Here is an 18,171-nt window from a genome sequence, read left to right as displayed (position 1 = left end):
ATTATACCAAACTAAACACATTTTAAACTAGGAGAATCCTTTTGGAGGTGCACGGCGCTGGTGGTTCCGGTCATTGGTTCCGGCCACCTGTCCTGATGACGTAAAGTTATTTCCGCTCCGACCGGATCAGAAACCTGAAAATGGTATCGATCCCAAGCTACTCACCTACTATCCTGGGGGTAAGCAACCTGTGGCTCTTTAGCCAATCTCCAGTGGCTCCCTGTTGCCCCCTGTTATATGGAAATGAATAATTTCATCAACTTTTTAATGTTCATCTATCCTTGTTGAAGTTATTCTTTCATTCTCCAATGGTAAAAGTGTGTAGCCTATACCAAATTAAAAAAGCAGAGGGATTTCTGAACTGCTGGACAAAACAGAGTAGAGTACATTTTAAGGATTTATGTTGATAGGTTAATTTAGACTTAATAGGCTGTGTTACAGTAGCTTCATATAAGGCTCACTCCCATCTACAGGAAAACATATACAGTGGTAGGGGGTTCGTGTCCTTTTTATGGGGTAGGGGGTGTTTGGGCGGTAGGTGTCAGCTGGGGATTCTCCTCCGCCTCAGTTTGCCATTCTGTAGGGTGGGTGATCGCTGATTTGAGTCAAACTATTTAGACTCAGAGCTGGAGCTAATCGATGAGCTAAGCCATGCACACAGGATAAATCAGCTGTCCCCACACAGGGAGAACCTCTGTGGACAGTCCATGTCCATTACATCTACTTTTGATTGATTGATTGAATACTTTATTCGACAGAAATGAAAAACAGCACGAGGTACAGTCAGACATATGAGCCAAAAGGATAACACAAATGTTGCCATTGTGGTCCTATGTATTCAATTCATCAGCAGCATAAAAATAACACCAAAATACAATACCATCAACAACTATATAACACTATGTACAAAGTAGAAAAAGGGGGGAAAAGAAAGAAAACTGTCTACAGTGAATGCCATCACCTTTCTATGGGAAAGGTGAGTTTACCTCCCCCTTTGGCCTCCTGAAAGATGGATTTTCAGGCCTGTTTGGAGGAAGCCAGTGATCCACATTTTTAAGGGATGGTGTCCGAGCATTCCACACTTTGGTGGCAGTACAGTAGAAAGAGAATTTCACTTGTTGCAGTTTTCTTTGTATGTGTGCAATAGTTTATGCAGTTCCAGATTATGCCATGGTAAGGCAGGCAGCACATGTTGCGTGATTCTGTAAAGCTTTGAAAATAAAGAACCGTGATCTAAGAATCCTGCTGTCGTCTGTCCACCATCATTGAGCCACAGACAGTACCATTGCTACAAAAGATGTACAGTAAAGGTCCTGGCATTGCCTTCTTAACCACATGAACTGCTGCGTCCCAATTCTGGTGAAACATTAGATGAAAATAGCAGATATGTGGCAACAAAGTATCAAAGTATATAGGGACCGTCAACAAAGTATAGAGTTTAAGCTGTAAACAGCAGGCAAGAAAACATTTAATGCAATGGCTCATAATGGGGGCCCCATTGGATGGATTTCCTCACAGCAAATGTGCATATGAATTATTTTCTTAATTTTAAGAAGATATGATTCCACGTACATGTACTGTATAATGCGGTTAAATCTTACAGTCGAGAGGGATTAATTCATCACGTACTCATAAGCAGGGTAATGTTGGCGGGACATGTAAAAAGTAATAATACTGGATGTGGTTAAAATAAACTGTAAAAATGAAGATGATAGATAAGAAAAATTAAGTTAAAATACAGGTAGATAAACCTGATAAATCTGTACTTTAACATTAGTTAAAGTCACATCTAATTATCAGCACAGAATGATAACAGGTAAATGCCACACGGACTACCAAAACAATAGCCTGGGCACCATTCCTTTTCGGGTATATGATCCGGTCGGGAGCTCTACGTCATCCGCGTCATCAGCGACCGGATCGCGACAAACCGGAAAGACGTCTCACCCCAAAATAGGTCCGTCCTAATAAAATCCTTGATGCGTGTAGTTTAGCTTATTTTTTAAATATAAATGTGAGTGTACTTTCCGGAGACTATTTAGAGTCTGTATTGTCTGTATTATCCATATTATCCCACGGGGAAATTCTATTCCATTTAAATAGGGATTGGGGAACCAAAACAAAGCGGCACCGCAAAACCGGATCGCGACAATCCGGAAAGAGGATTCTTTTTTCTTTTTTCTTTTTCAGTAGGCGTGGCCTAGACCGGATCATATGGGTCTTTAGTAACAGACACCAGGCTTTCCTCCGAGGTGGAAAGACTGGTGATGCGAGGTTACCAAAACAATAACCAAGGTGGACCTCACTTGACCTTGCATTGTATTGTGTGTACACTGCATGCAACCTAATTCTCAAGCTAAGCAGTGAGTCTTTTTCTGTTCCACTCAACAAAAGCTTCATGCATCCCGAAACAATGCCAAATACACACGCACGGTTTTGTTTGTAAAGCTGCAATGAATTAATGTCAAACTATTAAGGACTAAATTGGGCCCTTCCGTTTGTTTTGGGGAGGGCTACTGCTATTTCCGTCCTTGTTACGCTAATGTCCCCGGTTGACTGCCCTAACATCCAGTGGTAGATTTATTTGGCCACTCTGGCAGCCCAGGCAGGCAGATAGGCCCTGCAGCTACTACCACCCAATATGCAATGTCTGAACTCACTATCACGGGAACTATAAACCACCATAACTAGCAGGAACATTTCACTGATTGCTTTCTCCACGGCCACAGTTGAGTTAACAACATAGTAAAGAAGGAACTAATATTTACTGGCAGCAAAGGATGAAACTCCTGCTATGTTTATTTCACGCTGCTGCACCCATTCCTTTTATTTATTGGCCTTTCTTTGTAGGACAACTTGATGTTCTCAGTGTGAATTTTCTAATGTGCTTTGTGAGATGCTCTCGTCCTACGCTTTTTTTTTGTCCAAAGATGTCTCTCTTTTCCCATTGTTTTGTTAGCTGTCATCTGCACACGGTAAATAGCTGCACTTGCGGTATTACATTTCACAACAAACCCAAACTGAAAGATGATTATGATCTTAATTAGCCATATCACAGCCCTGAGGTGCACATTACATTTGCCTCAGCAACGTAGAATGAGCCTGAATATCTTGTCCTCCCCAAAACAGTATTACAGCTTTGATTGTGACTGGACACGATTAGTCACCTCTTATAACCGCTTAAAACCCGTTTACTTCGTTCCCCGGGGTTCCTCAGGGACTTTGTTTCCTCCTTTTTTCTACACCAAATCTGTTCTCTAGTCTACACCAAATCTCTTCTCTGAAAATACTATTTTCACACAATGTTTGCCTTTTGACATGCCCAGAACAGGGATGCTAGGGTTCACATGGTTACGCTACCCTATTACATGCCTTTCTATCCACCTCCATCTACCCATCATGAAAATAGCCATTGCAGCTGACAAGATGTTAATGGTGCACTTAAGAGAAAGCATATTACCTTGCTACATGCACTCTTTTCCATCCATCCATCCATCCATCTTCAACCGCTTATCCGGAGTCGGGTCGCGGGGGCAACAGTTCCAGCAGAGAGCTCCAGACCTTCCTCTCCTGAGCAACATTAGCAACTTCCTCCTGGGGGATCCCGAGGCGTTCCCAGGCCAGTGTGGAGATGTAATCCGCCCATCTGGTCCTTGGTCTGCCCCGGGGTCTCCTCCCAGTGGGACGTGCAGCGAGGACCTCCCTAGGGAGACGCTCGGGAGGCATCCGTACTAGATGCCCGAACCACCTAAGCTGGCTCCTTTCCAAGCGAAGGAGCAGCGACTCTACTCCGAGTCTCTCCCGGGTGACCGAACTTCTCACCCTATCTCTAAGGGAGATGCCAGCCACCCGTCTGAGAAAACTCATTTCGGCCGCTTGTACCCGCGACCTTATTCTTTCGGTCATGACCCACACTTCATGACCATAGGTGAGAGTAGGAACGAAGATTGCTCGGAAGACCGAGAGCTTTGCCTTCTGGCTCAGCTCTCTTTTCGTCACCACAGTGCGGTACAGCGACTGCAATACCGCTCCTGCTGCTCCGATTCTCCGGCTGATCTCCTGCTCCGTCCTCCCCTCACTCGTGAACAAGACCCCGAGATACTTAAACTCCTTCACCTGGGGCAAAGCCTCATTCCCTACCCGGACTGCACAATCCACCGGTTTCCTGCTGAGAACCATGGCCTCAGATTTGGAGATGCTGATTTTCATCCCAGCCGACGCACACTCGACTGCGAACCGATCCAGTGAGAGCTGAAGGTCCCGGACCGATGGTGCCATCAGGACCACATCATCCGCAAAAAGCAGTGACGCAACCCTTAGCTCACCGAACCGTATACCCTCTCCGCCACGACTTCGCCTCGAGATCCTGTCCATGAAAATCACAAACAGGATAGGTGACAAGGCGCAGCCCTGTCTGAGACCAACCCCCACTGGAAAATAATCCGACTTACTGCCGAGCACACGGACACAGCTCTCGCTTTGGGCGTACAGAGATTGGATGGCCCTCAACAAGGTCCCCCTCACCCCATATTCCCGCAGCACCTCCCACAGAAACTCCCGGGGGACCCGGTCATATGCCTTCTCCAAATCCACAAAACACATGTAGACCGGATATGCATACTCCCAGGCCCTCTCCAGGATCCCTGCCAGAGTAAAGAGTTGGTCAGTTGTTCCACGACCAGGACGGAAACCACATTGCTCCTCTTGAATCTGAGGTTCGACTATCGGCCGGACCCTCCTTTCCAGTACCTTGGCATAAACTTTCCCAGGGAGGCTGAGTAATGTGATACCTCTGTAATTGGCACACAACCTCTGGTCCCCCTTTTTGAAAAGTGGGACCACCACCCCAGTCTGCCACTCCCTCGGTACTGTCCCAGACTTCCACGCGATGTTGCAAAGACGTATCAACCAAGACAGCCCCTCAACACCCAGAGCCTTCAGCATTTCTGGACGAATCTCATCAACCCCCGGAGCTTTGCCACTGTGGAGTTGTTTAACTACCTCAGTGACTTCCTTCCGGGAGATTGACGCCGATCCCCCATCATCCTCAGGCTCTGCTCCTGTCAGGGAGGGTGGGTCTGATGTCATTGGGTTTAGGAGTTCCTCAAAGTGTTCCTTCCACCTCCCTACGACTTCCTCACTTGAAGTCAGCAGAGCCCCATCCTTGCTGTATACAGCTTGGATGGTTCCCCGCTTTCCCCTCCTGAGGTGCCGTATGGTCGTCCAGAACAACTTTGGTGCCGCCCGAAAGTCCTTCTCCATGGATTCCCCGAACTCCTCCCACACCCGCTGCTTAGCCTCCGTCACAGCTGTGGCTGCCGCCCTTCGGGCCTGTCGGTACCTTGCAACTGCCTCTGGAGTCCCCTGGGATATCATACCCCGATAGGCCTCCTTCTTCAGTCGGACGGCTTCCCTGACCACCGCTGTCCACCAGGGTGTTCGAGGGTTACCGCCCCTTGAGGCACCTAAGACCTTCTGACCACAGCTCACAGCCGCAGCTTTAGCAATAGAGGCTTTGAACATTGCCCATTCCTGTTCAATGCCCCCAACCTCCACAGGGATGCCAGAGAAGTCCCGCCGGAGGTGGGAGTTAAATTCCTTCCGAACAGAGGTCTCCTCCAAACGTTCCCAGTTCACCCGCACTACACGCTTGGGTTTGCCAGGTCTGTCCAGAGGCTTCCCCCGCCATCTGAACCAACTCACCACCAGATGGTGATCAGTTGACAGTTCCGCCCCTCTCTTCACCCGAGTGTCCAGAACATGCGGCCTCAGATCAGCTGATACGATTACAAAATCGATCATTGATCTTTGGCCTAGGGTACTCTGGTACCAAGTACACTTATGAGCATCCTTATGTTTGAACATGGTGTTTGTTATTGTCAGTCCATGACTAGCACAGAAATCCAATAACAAGCCACCACTCAGGTTCAGATCAGGGAGACCGTTCCTCCCAATCACGCCAGTCCAAGTATCCCCGTCATTGCCCACGTGTGCGTTGAAGTCCCCCAGCAAGACTATGGAATCCCCCACCGGAGCCCCATGCAGGACCCCATGCAGGGTATCCAAAAAGGCCGAATACTCTGAACTCTTGTTTGGCGCGTACGCACAGACAACAGTCAGAGTTTTCCCCCCATCAACCCTTAGGCGGAGGGAGGCGACTCTCTTGTCCACCGGGGTGAACCCCAACGTGATGGCACTCAACCGGGGGCTTGTGAGTATCCCCACACCCGCCTGAGACCTCACACCCTGAGCAACTCCAGAATAAAACAAGGTCCACCCCTTGTCCAGGAGTTTGGTTCCAGAGTCCTTGCTATGTGTGGAGGCAAGCCCCACCAGGTCTAACCGGTAGCGCTCTGCCTCCCGCACCAGCTCAGGCTCCTTCCCCACCAGCGTAGTTACGTTCCACGTCCCAAAAGTCAGCCTCTGCTGCCCCTGATTGGTCCGTCTGGAACCTCTGCTGTCACTGCCACCCATCTGACAGTGCACCCGACCCCACTGGTTCCGATCGCGGGTGGTGGGCCCACGTGGCGGCGAAGATCTGCCCACGTTCCTTCTTCGGGCTGTGCCCGGCCGGGCTCCGTGGTTAGCCCGGCCACCAGGCGCTCGCTGACGAGCCCTTCCTCCGGGCCTGGCTCCAGAGGAGGGCCCCGGGCTTCCTCCGGGCCGGGTCGCATCACTTCGTCTTGAATTGTCCATGAAGTGTTTGGTGAACCATTCTTAGTCTGGCCCCTCCCCCGAGACCACTTTGCCATGGGAGACCCTACCAGGAGCACTAGGCTCCCGACAACACAGCTCCCAGGTTCATTGGGGCACACAAACCTCTCCACCACGGTAAGGTGATGATTCATTGGAGAGGTACACTCTTTTCCAACTTCAATAAAAATAAAAATGTAATGGGAGCCTGTATACTCACGCAAACACGCACAAACGCACAATTGTTGCTTTTCTCATCATTAAATTATTATACTTTGGGAGCTGTGGCAGCAAGTTGATACTTCATGTGTGCTGTGTGTGTATGGTAGTGATTGTAGTTGACATTATGTGAGTGTCGGCTAGAGGAACACGTTAAAGTGGTGAGCAGGGCCACATGTCTGTTTCATCATCACTTTTCTGTCTGTCTGTTTGTTTGTTTTTGCACAATCTGGGAATCCCTCAGTTAAAATATAGATATTATATATTCATGCTAAATCTGTCTTTAGAGATTAGCTTTTGCAAAACTACTCCTGGTCACAGGTTAAAGCCTTTGTTTGGCTTTGGGAATGATATTCACCATGTTCTTAATGGAATTAATCAGAGCTCATAACAATACAAAAAAATGAATAATAGTTTTCAAAATGTCTCAAGTATTTTTTCATTATATGAAAATGTTACATTGTACAACAGTGTTACATCATTACATTCATACTGAGATGGTCCTGGATGCATGTTACTGTATACTGCAACATTATGCTGTACACTACTAGAGTATATGCAACACTGTAGCTAAGAATGCCCTCTAGTGTTTTGAAACTGTAATTACACATAGGTGGTGTGCTGAACAATTTATCCTTGTGTCCACGAACAGGAAAGCAGCAACCTTTCAGTTTGAATGTTGATGTCACACAAACCACTCTGTCTCCCTCCTGCTCATAAGGATGCGCCATCACTCCCTGAAAACTGTGCACCAGTATATGAGAACAGAGAGTGAGCTCAACCGTCGCTGCAACTGTCTAACCCACCCACGTGTCTTCTCTCTTTTCAGATACATCCGAACCATGTACCTTGGCATACAAAGTCATCGGCAGAAGGAGAACCAGCGTCGCTTCTACTGGGCCATGATGTATGAATATGCTGATGTGAACATGCTGCGGTTACTGGAGACCTTCCTGGAGAGTGCACCTCAGCTGGTGCTGCAACTCTGCATCATGATCCAGAGCAACAGGGCTGATCGACTGCAGTGTAAGAGGTTCCCTATAAGGCACTAATACCAGGACCACTTAAGTTTCAACAACAAACTATATTTCTACTGTAGCCTACTTTTATTTGTCTTTTGAGTAAATCACACATCAACTCCCCACCCCCTCTAAATTTGTCATCTTATATTGCTGTTATCCCAAGCATACACTGGATTTGAGCTGTAAATCAGCCACATGCCAACATACTGGAGAGTTCCATAGTGCAGTGGCTTATATTATTTGACTATTTGGCCAATGTTTGACCAGTTTTTATAGAATAGTTTGTTGATTACTTTTGATGCAGTAATGGTATTTTTTCATTTCATTTCATATTTTTACATACTTAAAAGTCCTTAAATTGTCACTTCACTATCATGTGGGGACCCCCCTGGAGGTCCCGACCCACAGGTTGAGAATCACTGCCCTAGTGCCGCTAGCATTGCAACATCGATGGGTTTCAACGATGGGTTTCCTCGAGTGACACTATTCCCCCATGGAACGCCAATGCACAACAAACTGTATGTCCTCTACCTGGGCTTCTATAGAAATAGCATCAGTGTGTTTGCTGAGTGACAGTGTGCTGTTGCTCTGACATTAACTGCATTGTACAGTATGTTGTCACTATAGTCACTACTTACATAGATGTGTTGAGAAAACAGAGTTGTTGTAGTAAACGCAGACTGAACGATTAACAAATGTGGATCATCATATGACAATGCTACACTCTTCAAGCCTTTAAACATAGTTTTAACCCAAATAAATGTTGTTGAATGGCATTAAAATGAAGCTCAAGCTATAATTCCAGGATTAAGCATTACAACGCTTTGTAGTGCTATTTGACTCTGATATCAATTGAGCATTTACATTGAGGGTTATTTCATACACGCATTTTAATACTGTTGTACAGCATACTGTACCAATTGGTCATATTTTCAGATTAAAGTTACTCAGTAACAGTGTTGCCTTAGTAAACTCCTTAAAATAAAATTTGATCATTTCTTCTAGCTTCCAATCTTTATTTTAACCAACACCATTTATTACAATATTCTTCTTTTTTACCCCCAACATTTTTCTTTTATGCCGTACTTATAAAGCTACATTTATACTCCATTGCATGGTTGCCAAAAAGAACAGAACTTCAAGGAAACAATGTGTCACATCAGTTCTTGTTGGCAAGCGACACTGTCGTGCGACGGAGTATAAATTCAGCATTTGTTTTCCTCTCTGCCATTCTTTCTCTCTCTCTCTCGTCTGTAGGTGTGTCTGCCATGGCCTCCCTCCTGTCCCTGGCATGGGTGCTAGCCTCCTACCACAAGCTCCTGCGCGACTCGCGCGACGACAAGAAAAGCATGAGTTACAGGGGCGCCCTGGTGCATCTGTTCTGGCGCCTCTTTACCATCTCCTCACGGGTGCTCTCCTTTGCCCTCTTCGCCTCCGTTTTCCACATCTACTTTGGCATTTTCGTGGTGCTCCACTGGTGCGCCATGGCCTTCTGGGTCATCCACGGCGGCACTGACTTCTGCATGTCCAAGTGGGAGGAGGTGCTCTTCAACATGGTGGTGGGCGTGGTCTACGTCTTCTGCTGGTTCAACGTGCGCGAGGGGAGGACCCGTTACAGAATGGTGGCCTATTACACAGTGGTGTTGCTGGAGAACGCCATCCTCAGCTCTCTGTGGTATGCGTACCGCGACCCGGCCACCACCGACGCCTATGCCTCCTCCGCCCTCTGCGGCGTTTTCCTGTGCTTCGCCTCAGGTGTGGCCTGTATGGTCCTCTACTACGGGGTGCTGCACCCCATGGGCCCCCGGTTGAGGGTCCTGGCCAGCTCTTGCTGTGCCGAGCTCCTGTGGGGGCTCCCTTTACCCCCCGAGGCCGAGCCCATGGCCCCGACGCCGGGCCCTCGTGGCTCTCAGGCCACGCCCACGCGGGGCTTGGCGGGGGAATATGTGGAATCTGATGAAACACCCACGGACACCTGCCTTCCTGTTTTCCAGGTGAGGTCCACGGAGCCTGTGGATGCGGCCGGTAGGCCCATCAAGCCCGAGGGGCCTCTGATCAAGATAGACATGCCTAGGAAGCGTTACCCAGCCTGGGATGCACACTTTGTGGACCGGCGCCTGCGCAGGACCATAAACGTGTTGCAGTACATAAGCCCTAACGCAGTGGGCATCAGGTATAGAGACGGTCCGCTCCTTTATGAACTTCTGCAGTACGAGTCCTCTCTCTGAAGGATATTCTCTCCCATGGCTGTGTCACTTCCCCCCACTCAAAAAAAGAAAAAAAGAAAAAGCACACACCTCATCATCTCTTTCTCTCAACCTGCTCATCTTACTCTCTGGATTAGGATCTCTTCCCATTTGGCACCTCGCTCAACTTCCTCTCGTTCCCGATCATCCAGTTCTCCTGCAGGAGCGGTGTGTGCCCTCTACCGAGAGTCAAATTCAATATGAACATACAGTCATGATTTATTTTTGGCAAAACATGCAGTACAGAGTAAAACAATGAATCGTATCTTATGTGACATAATTACAAAAGTCTAATATAAACCCTTCTAAATTCATAGAAGAGGGTTCCGTATGAATGTGTAGATAATGTATGAATGTGTCATTATGAAATGTGTTTAACACATTATACTGTATTGGTGATTCAACCTGTGAATACTTGTGAAGGACATGTTTTATGTCCCTGTGAAGCCCGATTGATTGTTCGTCGTACGATGATGTCGCATGCCAAAAATAGCCACGCTACAAGCCGCAACATGTCGCGTGCTTGTAGATCTACTATTTTCAGCGCACGACACTTTCGTATGACGGAGCATAAATCAGGCATGATATGGCACTGTTGCAAAGCCTGATGGGAATGATGGAGGAGAGTCCCAGATGTGGCGGGTCTTTGCACATCCCAACATTAACTGCCATTCCTTATGTAAATCGTTGAAATGTATTATTATACTGTTTACTATGTCCTTAACCAATCAGACCAAGTGACAAACCATTACATATATTTTAGAGAAGCACATGAAGATACTGTAAATTGAACAAGCAACATAATCACAGACATCTGTGAGAGAGGCAGTTTCAAATGGCACGTCCATGTCTTGGCACTTGCTTATGAGCTGTGTTCTAGCTGCAGCCTACTTTTTCTGTTCCAAATCCTAAATCATAATTCTAGAGGGAAGATAAGCACACAGACCTTCAATCAGTTCCTCTCACATATCCAAAATTCACTACAAAGACTGCCCTCTCCTGGCAGCAAGCTGTAATAGCCTGCCTTATTTGGGAAATACCCCACTTTGCTGTGGCATATAGAGTAAGATGATCAGGCAGACATAATGTTAGAGCTACAGTCCGTAAGTCTTTTTTTCTGACGGAGAAAGGTAATTGCAACTGTGACACCCGGGATTCGAACTCATGGTCTCCCACTTGGGACAGGGGAGATATTGGGCTTATGAGCTTCAGGCATGGCTACTTGTCAACCAGTAGTTGTCCTACCCGGCACCAGTCTAAATGATGCAATGTAAGAGTATAGGGAGACCACCTTCAACCGCTGCAGATGCACTAGCTATATTTTATTACTCTACCATACAGATTGATTACAATATCATTTTATTCATTGAAATAAGTTCTAGATTGCAGCTTTAAAGGCAATAAGTATTTAAAATTGGGTGTATAGAATGAATGATGGTAGAACCACAATTCAGGAGCACAACTCTTTTTGAATTTGCATTTTTATTGGGGGTGAGTAAATAAATAAATAAAACTTTACACAATAAAAAAAACACATTCCAAAGATTTTTTTTAAATAGATTGTATGGATTTAGCAAAGGGGTGGGTGGGAGTCTGTATAATCTGTAACAACTGACTTGCACAGAAGAAAATTAAAACTGCGTAGTGCAAAGACGGCCTTTATGAAATCCTCCACCATTCCCTTCTGAATTCTACAAAGAGAAAAGCACCACTCCTGTCCTCCTTTTTCACCTGCCCTATTCTTTTGGACAGAAGTTTTAGGTTTAGTACCACATGCTTATCGGGTGCAAAGAGTTGTCATGAGATCTTGAGAAAACAAAATCACAAACTTAGAAGATATTTGTATGCTATTGTATTATACTTCAATGTTAATCCTTTGTGTCCCTCATTTGTATTCATTGACATGCATATTTTTTGCAAGAGCATACTTTTTTACATAAAAAAAGAAAGAAAAAAACATATTGCAGTGTTAAAAGGTATACTCCTCCAATTTAGTGTGCCCTAAGAGGCTATACTCTTTACATGGGTATACAGGACAACTGTTCTGGCAACTTGCTAGTGCAGTTACAGCAAAGCCAAAATCACGTCTTAAGCCCGATTTATACTTTGTCGTACGATGGAGCATAAATTGGGCGTTAACAGTACTGTCTTTCCTAATTGTTTCGCCCCCTTCAGCCACTCGAATGAGGCAATGCAAAGAGGCATGCCACATGTTGGCCATGCTGTACAGCAATTTTACAGTAATTTCACTCCAGAATCCGTGGAGTCCGTCCACGACGGCACAGTAAAAAAGTGTTAATTTAACTCTGAGAGAATACAATACACCCTCAGAGTTAATTGAACATCCAGGATTGTACTGTGTATGGAGTTGGCCACTGTATTCACCCATGAAAAAAAAAAAAGTCTTCAATGTCAAGCTTCTTGTAGTCAAGCTTCTTCTTGTAGCTTGACTACGATTTACAGAGAGGGCTACTGCACAATTAATGGGAAAAAAGTGAATGCATTTCATACTCCAGTTTTATCTATGTACTCGATGATTCATTTGAATATATAATGTGTGTTTTTTACATTGTAGTGTATGGCATGACTTTAGTATGAGGCATTAGTACAAATGCACTCAACAAGGGATACCCAAGAGCCCACACAAAATGGAGGTTCTTTTTTTCCTGGATCACTGGCCATCTGCTTAGCTGTGTCCCAACAGGCCTGCTAGCTTCGTACTGTAAATTGCAGAGACCACGTGGATCCAGGTTAAATGGGTGAGGGTTTTATTTGCCAGGGTTGGAAAAGAACACGAGCACAGACCCTGTGAAAGGCTATAAGCAGAGTTGCGTATGTGTTCCTGTGTGTTTGTATGAGAACATACAATTCTCAGTGTTATACTTCATGTATTTGTAACGCACGTAGTGTACACATGTAACCAAAAGGACCCTTAAAGGTCCATTTGGTTACATTTTTACACTGAGGATTTTACTGTGTACAGGGATGAATTGGTCATGTATGCAAGAGTGTCTCCGGCATGCGGGTCTGTGCGCGTGAATGTCTTTTATTTGACCTTTTTTGGTTTCTTTTGTCTGCGGGTCCTCTGGGCCTTCTCACATGGCTCTGTTCTCTCGCTGATGTTTCGGCTCCATCCCTGGTTGCTGCTCCGCCCTCTCACCCGCCTCTACCATACTGGGCTTTGGTATATCCCTGTTGCAACCACTCATGTTCTGGTTATAGAAATGAAAGAGGTTGAGGCTGAACAACTGGAGATCCTGACAATGAGAACATGCGATGAGGTACACTGCCATAACCAAGAGCTTCAACATCCAGGGTCCGCCGCCCTTTTAGCTAGCTTGATAGCGATGTTCAGCCCTGAGTAATTGAGAACTGTTGGGTCAGCTTGAGTGGAACAAGCATCACATGCACACACACACACACACACACACACACACACACACACACACACACACACACACACACACACACACACACACACACACACACACACACACACACACACACACACACACACACACACACACACACAACACACAAGCACACACACAGTCATCTGTATAAATACCTTCCCGTCCATATGCAATGACAAATGTCTTCACTTTCACCATGGTAGTCATAGTTCCTGGCTCTGTCATAGTGAATGCCACCCACATAGTAAGTCAGTCAACAACTTTATTACTATTATTGTCAAAAAATAATGAGTTAAACTAAACAAAACAGCCAATACAGGGGTTCCTCAGGACCAATAAATAATACCACTGAACCAGCTGACTCAGGGGTGTCTCAATGCAGTTCTTATCCCCAGGCATGTCCTCAAGGGTCTCCATTTTGTCTTTAACATATTGCATCCTGGACCACTCTTGTCTGCGGGGATAGTATCATCAATTTTGTTTGTGCGATATTTTGTTTGTGAGAGATAATTCATTGTTATATACTATGTATCTATCTATCTCTCTATATATATATAGTATGTGTATATATATATATAGATATCTGTATTATTCTTGGGGTGCAGGTTTTTTGTGGTAGTTGGCTGCCTGGCATTCTGCATCCTTTCTAAGACCATTGACTTTTTCAGACATGGATTCATGTCAAAATCAGGTGCAGATACACTGTGATTCATTCTTTTTTTATGATTTTTGTACATGACATATTACATCCAGATCTTGTATTAATATGTTGTGCTTAATCTATTAACTTTACATGATATTCAGAGCACTCATGCTCTCCTGAAACCGTAGTCATGACTATTACCGTAATTATCAAATGTATTGATTTCAACTCAACTCAGTCCAGAAACAAGCTCACCAACCTAATACATTGTACATTTACATAATACAATCATCATCATTTTTGACACATACAGTATATCTAACAACTGTAAGCTGAAGGCTAGATCCTGAGAGCATTATTTTTATCCACGCGTCATCTGCTTTCATATTGATTTCAATTATTTTGTCCAAATTGTTCTACATAGGTTTCAAGAACAAGAACATGTGGCAGCCGTTATTGTACTTCCCATATACAGTATTCAGTTTGTCAAGGTCACAAATATACCCGCCAAAGGGAATGTTTTCTGTCATGTTACAGTATGTGCCCAATTCCGCATCCCTCAACAGCCATGACACACAGCAAGAGCGTTTGAACAGCAAGCATTTGCTTCTTTCTCCTTGTTGTGCCTTGTTTCTTTGGGTGCTTCAATCCAGCCATGGCAGCCAGGTCCGCAAACAACAATGTCAGTGTTTTTCTTTTTCTTTTCATGTGCCAGCACACTAACCAATATGACAACACCAAACAATGTCAAGAGTCTGTCTCGCCAACACAGATCAAGCCAAGTTCTGGATTCTATTACATCTTCAGCTTAAACCTCAATCAAATAGATGCTACTTAGTCTTAATCTTTCACAAACTATCTAAAGGATCTGCAGCGGTCTAAGTTACATTATTCAAGCTAATTACAGAATATGACAGAACAATTGGTTATCATTGTGTACGATCCAGACACTGGTTCTTTGAAAATAGTGTTCCATGTTGCTTTTGTTTGAACAACATTAATCAGAACCTCCCCCCAGTTGATTCACTTGAAGTTGAAATTAGAAGTTCAGAATAACAAAACAATTGGGTTTTGGTTTAGTTGATAGTCTTGTTAGACAGCAGCCACGATGATACGGAATCATTTGGTCTATGATTGTTATGTACTTCTGTCTATAGCCTGATTTACACTTTGTCGTATGATGGAGTATACATTAACCACATGAACCCTATAGTGTCCCTATTCTGGGAACATTCAGAGAAAATAGCATATCTACATGACACATTGTGAACTTGTAGATCGGTTATTTTCAGCAAAGCTATTTAGTGTATAGCAAAAACAGGAGCGGGCCTTCAATTGTATTGAACCCAGGAGGACTCCAATATGATAGGGTTTTAAGTGGTTAAGCATATGCCTTTGCATCCTCTGTCTTGCAAAGATGAATGATATGTAGTGCCAAGACGTAAACTTTCTGTTTCGTTTGTCTTGTGTGAACAATACATCTTCTAGCCAAATGAATAATGCCTGCATTGGGGGGGGGGGGGGGGGGGGGCATATAGGAAGAGGTCAGAGATGACAAAATGCTCAAAGAGTTCAGTTTTGCATATATTATGGATTAATATACAACTTCAAATTGATTAATATACATAATAAGAAGTTCACTCAAGCTTAATTTGAAACGGGGCTAATCACTGATTCACTCTTGGATCAACTCATTTCCTGATTTTCTCTAACACCTCCCAGCATGCCTTTAGAACTCATTGTGAGGTGACCCTTAACATTTAGCATGTACGTGCTCTCTATTCTATTGCACAATGACCCCTCTGTTTTCTGCATTCATGTGTAGCAGCAGGCCATTGTAGTGATTGACTTGGTTGAAGTCTCTACGTTCACGTCATGACCATCTGTTTGACCGTTTGGCGCAGTATGCTCAGATGATAAAACGGTGCATAGTTTTTCTTTGTTTATAACCTGGTGCTCAATAAACCCATCTGAAAAGGTGCTACCACAATCTGTGGACTGCTGAGTCCGCTTTGTGGCTTTCTAAGAGCATGGCCTTCCGGTTGACAGAAAGACCCTGCCTCCAAAAACTTGCAGACTCACAATGCTCGGGAACTAGCACCTCAATTGTACACAGTTTACAGCAGAACTCAACTATCAATGGTGCCACTTATGATTTTCAATCTGCACAAAAACAACAGTTATTCTCTTGTCATGTAATGTTTATCGTGATATTTTCAGCATTAATTTCATTTTTTACTATGATTCGATCTGCACTAGGACTTTTTTTCCTGAGAGAATGAAACAAGCAAATGACAAAAATGCATCATTTTGGCACATGACCAGAAGCACAAGCGTACTTCTGAAAACTGAATTTGGGTAAAAAGTATAGAATGTGATTGCTGTGTTGTAAATTCCTGTCATCTCTATGTCCTTAACCTGTGTGTATCTACTTTTGTTGTTACTGTAGAATTGGCTGTAATATTTTGTTTAAAAAAATGGATTTGATATTCCAATGAAGCGACTATGGTTGTCATATTAATTGCTGCTGATTTTTGATGGTGTAAGGGAATATTGCTTTGTTAAATATTCAATCAATTTCTAGATTGTGTTAGCTTGTTGATGTATTTCACAAATTTATCAGGATACTCTCTAAGCTATGATTTATCTGGGGTATTTAAATTGTTGGCACAATGTCAGTAAGCAAACTAATTGCTACAGTCTGTAGCATCTCTATGAAAGTGTACTCACACAACATGTTGTGACTGAGAGCATATAATATAAAGAATGATTTATTTGTTGTTGTTAAATATAAAATGTAAGTAAATTGTTTCATGGAATCCCCGTTCTTTAAAAAAAAAAAAACTGATGTCCAGTATTGTACTAAACCCCTATTTTTGGGAACAATATGAATATTATTAATAACATATGGTGCTAAAGTTCTTTTTGTATGTTTTGGTTTTTAGATGAAAAGAGAAATATTATGCTGAAAAATGTAATGTCAAGCCTTACTGTAGATTAATATATCAGACTGTTCCTCCCAGAAGAGAAAAAAATAAATATAGTATTTGAAAGTGAAACCTATACCAGTAAATGTATTCACATGCACGTTTTACACTTTGACAGATCAAAAGAGTCCGTATACAGTAATTAGGCCTTTTTTTATTAGACTTTTGATATAACTTGGTAATAGGTGATTATCAGGGGTTTATTGATTATTTCCTATACAGATTATACATATATCCTATATATAGCTAAATTAGAGTGGTTGTTTTTATCATCAGCTACAATATGAAACTAATTGATTTGTTATTAGGCCTCAGTGGAGCATCATTTCAGGAAAAGTGTGAAACTAAATATTAGCACTGCATGCACAATTGCATTAACAGGCAGTTACTGCCATGTCAATATGCTCAAAAGCTGTTATAGTCACTAAATTAAGTTGTTGCAGATTTATAATAGGTTAGTTATATGGATGCAGGTCTATTGGACAGTGGGCAGCTCAATGTTAAATTGGCATGTAAAGTAGTAGGCCTACAGTAGGCCTAACGTATTGTACGTACTTTATTGTAATTGAAAATGTGTATTGTATTGAAAAATTGTATTGATGTTTTTTTAATTATTTTGTATTACTTAATTGTAATTTAAAAAATTGTACAATATGTATGAATACACACATACATATTGTTATAAGTTGTCAAATAATTGTAGTGGAGTAAAAAGTACAGTATTTGCCTCTTTGAGATGTAGTGGAGTAGAAGTAAAAGTACTGAAAATTGGAAATACTCCAGTAAAGTAAAAAATACCTCAAACTTGCACTTGAGTACAGTACTTGAGTGAATGTACTTACCGGTAGTTACTTTACACCACTGCATAACATAACATAACCTTTGACTTTTTCCTCAGCTGTTGTGCTGTGCAGTGCAAGGCATGATGGACTACAGTTTAACGCCCAA

The 18,171-nt window shown here is 43.6% G+C and overlaps 1 protein-coding gene across 1 annotated transcript in view; it reads left to right on the top strand.

Annotated features, from left to right (window-relative positions):
- xkr6b (XK, Kell blood group complex subunit-related family, member 6b) overlaps positions 1–10,162 on the top strand; it is a gene marked incomplete at both ends in the record, with an annotated part of 83,391 nt that extends 73,229 nt beyond the window's left edge. The window contains 2 exons of the mRNA XM_080453246.1: positions 7,742–7,938; positions 9,192–10,162. Coding sequence (XP_080309372.1) covers positions 7,742–7,938; positions 9,192–10,162 — 1,168 coding nt within the window. The remainder of the gene's footprint in view (positions 1–7,741; positions 7,939–9,191) is intronic.
- Positions 10,163–18,171: the final 8,009 nt, after the last annotated feature.

Source organism: Gymnoscopelus braueri, assembly GCF_963280865.1.
Source record: "Gymnoscopelus braueri genome assembly, chromosome: 16".
Taxonomy (NCBI): domain Eukaryota; kingdom Metazoa; phylum Chordata; class Actinopteri; order Myctophiformes; family Myctophidae; genus Gymnoscopelus; species Gymnoscopelus braueri.
Note: the sequence above shows the minus strand (reverse complement) of the source record. Positions and strands in the feature narration are given on the sequence as shown.